Source organism: Brachyhypopomus gauderio, chromosome 2, assembly GCF_052324685.1.
Source record: "Brachyhypopomus gauderio isolate BG-103 chromosome 2, BGAUD_0.2, whole genome shotgun sequence".
NCBI classification, from domain to species: Eukaryota; Metazoa; Chordata; class Actinopteri; order Gymnotiformes; family Hypopomidae; genus Brachyhypopomus; species Brachyhypopomus gauderio.
This window is the reverse complement of record NC_135212.1, coordinates 45931104-45940204: the sequence shown is the minus strand read 5'-3', so window position 1 is coordinate 45940204 and position 9101 is coordinate 45931104. Positions and strand designations below refer to the sequence as shown.

Genomic DNA, 9101 nt, shown 5'->3' with positions numbered 1-9101 from the left:
ATCAAGTTATATACCAGATTAAACTGGCACTAATGCGTACTAGCACTAATACATACATACATTACTTAATATACTATACATTCATTCACACACCTGCATATGTTATATAGCGTAGGGAAAGTGATGACCAGAAACTAGCGTAGGGAAAGTGATGACCAGAAACTAGTATTGTTCTTTATTTTCGTGAATATCTGGCAAAGCAAACAGGAGAAGCCATTTTCTGTCAGCCATAGAAAGAGTTGGACCATAGAAACACAAGGAGTGTCGATTTACTCGATTTATTGCAATTGCAACATATCATTGTATTTGTGCTGTAGCCAACAGCTTTGTGACAGTTGTAGCACAAATCCTACAATCTTCCAACCAAAACATTAGCTAAATAACTTTTTATTTTTAACCAAATAGCCAGCCTAGGGCACCTGGCCACTCGGTGGGATTTTCGCCCTCCATCGTAACCTCCGTCACAGAATTTCGTTTTCTTTACGTACTCAACACCGGACATCATCAAGCGCTCGTTAAGTGAGACGTGCAAACACTGTAATTTTGTCATTTTTATGTCTTCCTTTAAGAAATCTGAACTGTTTTCTTGCTGGTGTTGGTTTTCTTCTAAGCATGCTATCCATGTAATTTCGACTAGACTACTGCCACCTGTCGACTCTAAACTGGTTTTGACACTGCATTTTTACTGGCTTTTCTTCCTAAAGCAACACATAACTGGTGGAACATTTAAATGAAAACTTTCTATAGTGTTTCTACTAGCAGTAGGTAGTCTTTATTAAAGTGTGCTTTATGCAGGTTGAGCTTAAGACCGCCAACAATACAATTATTAAAATCAAGGCTGTGCTTCAATAAACAATTTTAATAAGTTTTTTATTTTCTATTTTTCTAAACTATAATAGATTTTAATAATTATATTGTATTGGTGAGGTCAATGTGCAGTGTTGTTTCAAGTTTAACTGAAAAACTTCTAAGCTGTCAAACCAAGTTTCCTACCAGTGGAAAACAAAGACTTGCTCTTCCTCCCTAGACCTTGCAGCTTTCACACACACATTTAAAATATTAAAGGTCCACGTTGATTTAGGCATTTTGGTTTTCCCATTTCCCTTGACCCAAGATTATTGAAAGTACCAAATCCTCATTTCCAAGACAGTTGTCATTTTCCAAAATGCACATAAATGCTCACTATGTGAACACGAATACTATGATGGAGAACAATCTGCTTTTATTCAGCGTATATGGATGCGTACATGCCTGATCTCCTTTCACAGCTGTCAATGGATTCAATTTAACATCATCGAAAATAAGTGAAAATATACACTGTTGAATGTTTTTATTCAACAAACAAAACACATATTTAATTAAAAAAATCACAAGACAGACATGTGGGTAGTGTGATCAGAGAGCAGTTTGCTTTATATAAAGAGGTGAGACCTGGTCTAGTGTGAGTTTAACCATGAATGTGGGGGTCAAAGCAATCCAAGATTCAAAAACTCTAAGAGGACTGCAAAGGAAAACACAACTTGTTGATGTTTCTGTGGCAAGAAAGGTGAATAACTCCATTCAATCACTGCAACATGCCTGACTTTCCAAACACTGACCACTAGAAACAGCACCAGTCAGAGGTATAGTTGTTTTTCCAACTGTAACCACACTTCCATTTATTTTTGCTAATAGATATATAACAATTAGTTATTATTGTTTTCTGTTATTGGTTAAATGAAATCACATTAATGCATTGATGGACCCGACGTCAGGATCAGATATCCATATGTCAATACATACATAAAACAATGTTTTACCAGAAGTGTACCATCTTTCTTATCACATAGTCAAACTGGGAGCTTTAATTTTGTAGCAGATAAGCTATTTAGTTGGGTAAAAGCATCTTTAATAAAAACAACAACAAAAAGATAGTCATCATTTTTACAATTCAGCATTTCAGCAAGTCAACTCGGTAACAAAATATGCATAGTTCACGTTTGGCTACCTTGCCTTCCACGTCTGTTTGGTGACCTTACCGAACATTGCATCCTCGTGGTTCTCACGTTCTTTCCGTTGTTCTAGCAGTCATAAACTGGGCATAAAGGGACACGTTTTAACGTTGACGCGCAACTCCAGTGTTCCGGGTTCCGTGATGACGGGCGCGGGGCGGACGACGGGCCGCCCTCTCCCTCACGTGTAGACGCTGGCCTTCTCCACCAGGTGCTGCTTTATGAGGTGCAGCTGCAGGGAGCGTGCCAGCGTGAAGCTCTGCTCGCACAGGGAGCAGCAGTGGCGTTCCTCCTCGTGTTTGCGCTGGTGTTTCTTCAGCGTGTGGCCGTCGCTGAAGCTGCACTCGCAGCGTGGGCACTTGTACGGCCGCTCGCCCGTGTGGATGCGCACGTGTCGTCTCAGGTTGCTGCGCTGGCTGAAGCTCTTGGAGCACCAGGTGCAGCAGTAGGGCCGCTCGCCCGTGTGCGTGCGCATGTGCCGTCGCAGGTCCGCCGACTGGCAGAAGGCCTTGCTGCACCAGCTGCAGCCGAACGTCCGTTCGTGGGCCTGCTGGTGCGTGTGCAGCTTCCGCAGGTCCTGGAAGGACTTCCGGCACTGCGGGCACTCGTACGATACTTCCCCGCAGATCTCCTCGGGAGTCTTCTCCGGGTGCAGAGGGAGGGGCGGGGGAGGAGGGGCCACGCCTCTATCTGCTGCGTCTGGAAGCGGGGGCCCCCCGCTGGGGCCGAGTGCGCTGTGGGTGGCCCTGGGGCTGTAGGACAGGCCTGTATCCGTGGGAAGGTCAGGATCCAGCAGTGAAACTGTGATTTCGGTCTCCTCTGGTTCAACCTTCACTCTGTGCAGTTTCACGACAGGCAAAGATTTGACCGTGTCATGTTGCGAGTTGTGGTCTTCAGTGCCTGCAGAAGGTGGAGACTCCGTGCGGGAGACGACTTTTGCCACCTCAGAGTCCAACTCTTTTTTGTAAACCGATGTCACGTCTGGTATATCAGTTCTCCCATTATCCCGCAAGGCTTCCCTCTGTCCCGTGGCTTGCTCTCGCTCTGCAGGTTTGGCCTGCTGACGCAGGATACAGCTCCACTCCTGTTCCTCACACTGAGACATTTCTTCTGAGTCAGAGACATCGTGGACTGGCTCTGGATGGACAAAAGAGGAAAAGGACAGGAAGGGGGACTTTTTGTAAGACTAGTCATGAATTTAGCTACTAGTCGCTAGTAAATATTTTGTTACGACTGATAACATTAAAGTGTATGATTCCATAAAAAGCACAATATTAGAATACCCATAATATCGCAATGTCAACAAAACAATAAAATTAAAGTAAATGTAAACTGTATTTTAATGTAAAACAGTATTTTTTAAATATGAATTTAAAAAGACCTATACATCTTACATTCATATTCTATGGAATACTATTTCAGCCTGAAGTAGTATATAAGAAAAGGGTTGTCCAGCGGCGAGCAGCCAGGGATTAGCAGCAGATCTGCCTCTGCTCAGCAAAGTGGTTGAGATGGACGTTAATGCTTCAAGAGATCAGCAAGATATGCCAAAGCAAGGCCATTAAGGGCTTTAAACGTCACAAGCAAGACTTTGTAGTCAATGGGAAACTTAACAGGAAGCCAATGTAAATTGAATAATCCCAGAGTAATAGGCTTTGACTAGCCTATGTTTTTTCTGGTAAGCGCTTGGGATGCTGCATTGCAAACCAATTGAAGTTTACTTGAAGAGACAGGAGCACAATCCATTCTAGCAGTTAGAAAATAATTCAGGTTTTCACTGTATCATATCGGAAGGGAATTGGAAGTTTCATTTGGATGTTTTCTTAAATGTCAAAATGGAGTTTTAGAGATATTATATGGAAAAGAAAATTAAGACCATATTAGGTTACTTCTTCTTTTCCATAAATTACAATTTTAAAAGTACATTTTTGGTCACCCAGAAACTTGCCTACACATAGAATATGTCTCAACCACTAGACAGTCCTATCAACAATGTAAAAATGAAAGCCAGCAGCATCCTAGAAGCTTTTAAAGTTGTGTTGGCAGTTGGCAGCTTGTCAACTAAAATCCAATCAAGGCAAAAACCCTGTTTTAAAATCTGTACAATAGAAATGTCAATGGTCCACTGCACTTGTACTTAGACCCAAGAGCACTCCAAGACCTTGGAGTCAGCAGTAGCTTATTATATGCTATGATATTTCTGAAACCCAAATTAGAACTGCCCATGAGTGTTTTTCCTTAAAGAAATACTAAGAGAAAGTAACGTTTCCTAACATTTAGATTTGAAATTACAGGATTACAATTGGTGATTTAAACACATTCGATATGTGTGTTTTTTTTCAGGCGATTCTTTACAACTTTATCTCAAGCAGGCGACGTTTCGAATTTTGATGGGGGACTTTTATTTTAGCACGATTATTTATCTTTAACGTAGCCGCAGAGTCATATGACATAACTGAGAGACTTAATTGGTTCTACTAGTAGATTCCAGAACTGGAACCCAGAGTTCTAGAACGAAGAGCCTACTCGGACCCCAGCCGAAAGCTTCTACACTATCTGGGCTCCAATTCTGCGAGGCTAGTTTGAGCGTTAGCTATATTTCCCAGTTACCTTACAACTTGTGTCCAGCATCAGACACAGTGCGTGGCAGACAGCGACCTATAGCGGGTTTACCTCGCACGGTAGTCTCAGCTACACGCAAAACATCCCGCAGCTGCTGTTTGAGGGTTTCGTTTTCGATCCGTGTCTGGGCGGTCTCTTGTTGGTATTCCGTTACCGTGGCTTCCACAGCTTCTAAAATTTCCCGAACGGCTACAGCCAAACGTTCCGACAAATACGAATTTAACATGTCTAGCTTCGACATTTTATATTTTATCTAAAGATTTAAAGACACACGACTGTGAAAACGGCAGCTGAATCAACGTGCCCTCGTATAACCAGAAGAAGGTAAATGGAAAGCTGTACAGACCGACTTCCGGTTGTCAGCAAAATCTCTGGCGTAGACCAGAATCCTACTGAGCGAGGTTAGTATTACAGAACCGCCGCAAGGAGGCAGCATTGATCCCCTGTGTTAAGACTAGGAAAAACGGAGATCAGATATGCTCAACTTAAATCGTACACTATTTAAATCGATTAATAATTGAACGTTACATAGACTTAAAAGAAAGAGTCGTCCAACAATGTTAACTTGGTGCATAGTTTAAATTACAAAGTATCCAGAGCGACTACACACCATACCTGTCAAGTGTTCCGTTTTGGCCGGGACAGTCCCGTATTTTACCGCTCTGCCCCGGCGTCGTCCCGTATTTTTATTTTCCCGTATTTGTCCCGTATTTTCAGTTTTCAATTTTTATTTTTTTAACGCATTCATGTGCCGCTCCAAACAGAATTCTGTCACTAGCCTCGCGAGAACTGCTACCCAGACTACTGCAGGTGGCAGTTCTCGCGAGGCTAGTGACAGAATTCTGTTTGGAGCGGCACGTGAATGCTTTAAAAAAATAAATTAAAAACTCGCGGGTTTAGTGTCGACAGTGGGAGCAAACCTGGAACAACAAATCAAAGATGGGTTTAACGAGAGAAGGCAGTCCTGCCTAAAAAGCTAAGCGTACGTGTGAGTACCTTGACGAATGGGACAGGGAATTTACTTTCCTAAAGAGGAGCATGAAGGGGCATAGCTACTCATTCTGTAAGATATGTAGCTGTGATTTTAGTGTCTCTCATGGGGGAAGGAACGATGTCCGTCAGCACGAACAATCTGCCAAGCACAAACGGGGGCTAAAGGCACAGAAATATGCCCAGGAGATGTCCCCATTTGTAGCTAGAAATACCACTAGAAAATTAAAAATGTTTTATTCATTTGTAGTTCAAAACATATTTGGGGTGTTTTTTCTTCACTTTTTGCCACTCCAAAGTAGGGCTGCACGATGAATCGTATTTTTATCGTTATCGCGATGTGAAGTTTCACGATAAACACATCGAAAGAGCCACGATAACTCCTTGAATAACAGCAAACTCAAATTGCATTATCCTCGTCCAGCAATAGAGGGAGCTATTCGCGCTGCAGACTATGATCACGTGACGTAAGTAGGCAAGAGGCAGAGTGAGGTGAACACGCTCATCAGACACGTGTTTTGGTTTAAGCCTGGTTTACACTTGACGCAGCGCGAGGGTCCGCAAGGCGAAAATAACGTAATCACGGTGGCTTCGCCCGTGCGCGATGGTCTCGCGCGCTGTCGATTCACGAGGTCGTGCACCTCTCGAATTTTGTAAGTTCGCGCGCGCCGCGTCTCAGCGCAATGAGAACAGTCATGTTTGCCGGGTTCATACACCTATATAAGGTGGAATTAAAGCACTTGTACGTCACTTTCAAGGTCCATTTCAATAATTTCCAGCTTGTTAAACTTAATTGAGTTAAATATTTATACATATACTCTAAATGATTCGAAATAATTCGCTTTTTTTATCACATTATTTAATGGCTGTTTATTTTCAAAACGCCCAATCTTAACGTCTTCACGTTCTTTCATGTTTCGTCCTGGAATTACAAGAGGCTCGTATTTGTTAATGTAATTACAAGAGAACTCTTCAGTCAGACAGATATTTGTTGTGAAACGAAGTAGTTACAATTTCAAGTACTTTAGCCTAAATTCCAGCACTTTTCAAACCTGATACACAAAGCAACATTAAAATTGGTCAGGTAAATGTTCATTCCCCTGTATTTGAGGGGTGTTTTTTCTATACTACTAGGCCTACATATCGTTTCGGACAACACTGCAAAGAATGTGACGGCAAGATTAAACGCTTCCGTCGTTCGCGGAGGTTTACGCGAGGTGTGCGGAGTCGCGCTACGGTCACTCGTGAAAGTATAATCCTAGATTGAATCTATTGTTGAATAAACCTGCAAAATATTTGGAATTATTCTGGATTCATTACACAGTAAAAAAAAAAAAAAAAAAAACTAATTAACGTGCTGCTGTTCAGAGAGACACTACATCTCTGTATTTTAATCTTAATTTATCGTGGTTCACATCGATATCGGGATATCCAACAATGTTATCGCACATCGTAATTCTAGTCCATATCGTGCACCCCTACTCCAAAGATGTTTTCGTTTCTCCTACAGCCTCTATTGCAGCTATATGCAAATAACTGATTATGCAAATTAGGCGATTACGTCATATACGGGAAATGTCCCGTATTTTAAAATACAAAACTTGACAGGTATGCTACACACACACACACATATGCACTCATCGGCTACTTTATTAGGTACACTTGTCCAACTGCTCATTAACGCAAATGTCGATTCAGCCAATCAATCACATGGTCACGTGGCAGCAGCTCAATGCATTTAGGCATGTAGACTTTGCCAAGATAATCTGTTGCAGTTCAAACCGAGCATCAGAATGGGGAAGAGAGGTGATTTAAGTGACTTTGAACGTGGCATGGTTGTTGGTACCAGACGGGCTGGTCTGAGTATTTCAGGAACTGCTGATCTATTGGGATTTTCATGCACAATCATCTCTAGGGTTTACAGAGAATGGTCCAAAAAAATGAAAATATCCAGTGAGCAGTTCTGTGGGCGTGAATGCCTTGTTGATGCCAGAGGTCAGAGAATAATGGCCAGACTGGTTCTAGCTGATAGAACGGCAACAGTAACTCAAATAACCAGTCGTTACAACTGAGGCATGCAGAAGAGCATCTCTGAACGCACAACACGTCGAACCTTGAGGCGGATGGGCTACAGCAGCAGAAGAACACACCGGGTGCCACTCCTGTCAGCTAAGAACAGGAAACTGAGGCTACAATTCTCACAGGTTTGCCAAAACTGGACAATATAAAATTGGAAAAACGTTGCCTGGTCTGACGAGTCTCGATTTCTGCTGCGACATTCAGATGGCAGGGTCAGAATTTGATGTCAACAACCTGAAAGAATAGATCCATCCTGCCTTGTATCAACGGTTCAGGCTGGTGATGGTGGTGCAGTGGTATGAGGGATCCCATTAGTACCAACTGAGCATCATGTGAATGCCACAGCCTACCTGAGTACTGTTGCTGACCATGTCCATCCCTTTATGGCCACAGTTTGCCATCTTCTGATGGCTACTTCCAGCAGGATAACACGTCATGTCATAAAGCATGAATCATCTCAGTCTTCAAAATGGTTTCTGAACTGTCCTGGACTCGTGTCTTAAACTGTGGTTTACTCCCGCTCATCTTATCTGGCTTGCTTACATTCACTGTATTGCTGGATGGTATGACAGCTAGCATAAACAAGGACAGAACAAGGACAACTGTCTTGGTCAGTGATTGGGAAATGTGTAAACTTATGTTTTGCTGCATGTACTGTGGTTATGTTTTGGCCTTTATTTTATATATTGTCATTGCCATTTATACGGTTATCTAATAAAATATCGATCACACATGCATACAGAAAAGGCCATGAAAATGAGACTTATGGACTTGGGGTACAGGGGATAGGGCAAGGGCCTGAAATACAATGACAATTACTTTATATCTTTCATAACTGGCTATCTTAGTGATCATATTTAACCCCACTTCCAGCCATTAGGTCTATCTCTACCTAATATTAATTCAGTGCAAGCGGATCAGGACCTAAAGGTTATCAGATCAGCGGCGTTTTATTTGATGAAGCCCGTGCAGGATTGGACATGGAGTCCAGCAGAGAGGAGAGTCTGCTCCGTGAGAGTAATCGTTCTGTACCTACCCGTAGTCTTCAGCTTCCATTACCATCACGGCCAGACCAGAGACTTGAATCTTGCCAAGGGCCAGAGCCGGGATGCAGCCCCTCCCACTTAGATCAGATTCATCAATTGGGTAATTTGATTAGAATGCATAATTAGATCCCTCAAGGTTAACTTTGGTGTTCTCTCCTGCAGCTCATTTCTCTTCTCCACCGTTGTGTGACATTTGCTAATCGTTGATTCTCTCTCCCTTCAGCTTGATGAAGCACACACTAGTTTATTTGAATGGGGGTGGGGGGGGGGAGCTTTGTAGTTCTTCTTTGTCTTAGCTGACTCCTATACTTCTGGTTACTAGTTCAAACTCAAGACAGAGTACTAGTAAATCATTCATTTTGGATGGACTGGA

At 42.5% G+C, this 9101-nt stretch overlaps 1 protein-coding gene across 2 annotated transcripts; it reads right to left on the bottom strand.

The window, feature by feature from the left end:
- Positions 1–1315: 1315 nt before the first annotated feature.
- LOC143508449 (uncharacterized) lies at positions 1316–4987 on the bottom strand. Of its 2 annotated transcripts, none has more exons than XM_076996953.1 (2): positions 4665–4987; positions 1316–3128 (listed from the first exon to the last, which is right to left on the bottom strand). In XM_076996953.1, exons 1-2 carry the CDS (start codon positions 4852–4854, stop codon positions 2173–2175), a joined length of 1146 nt encoding a protein of 381 aa, XP_076853068.1. In that variant the 5' UTR covers positions 4855–4987; the 3' UTR covers positions 1316–2172. The 2 variants fall into 2 exon arrangements, with proteins under 2 accessions (XP_076853068.1, XP_076853069.1); XM_076996954.1 differs by having other exon boundaries at positions 4602–4740.
- Positions 4988–9101: the final 4114 nt, after the last annotated feature.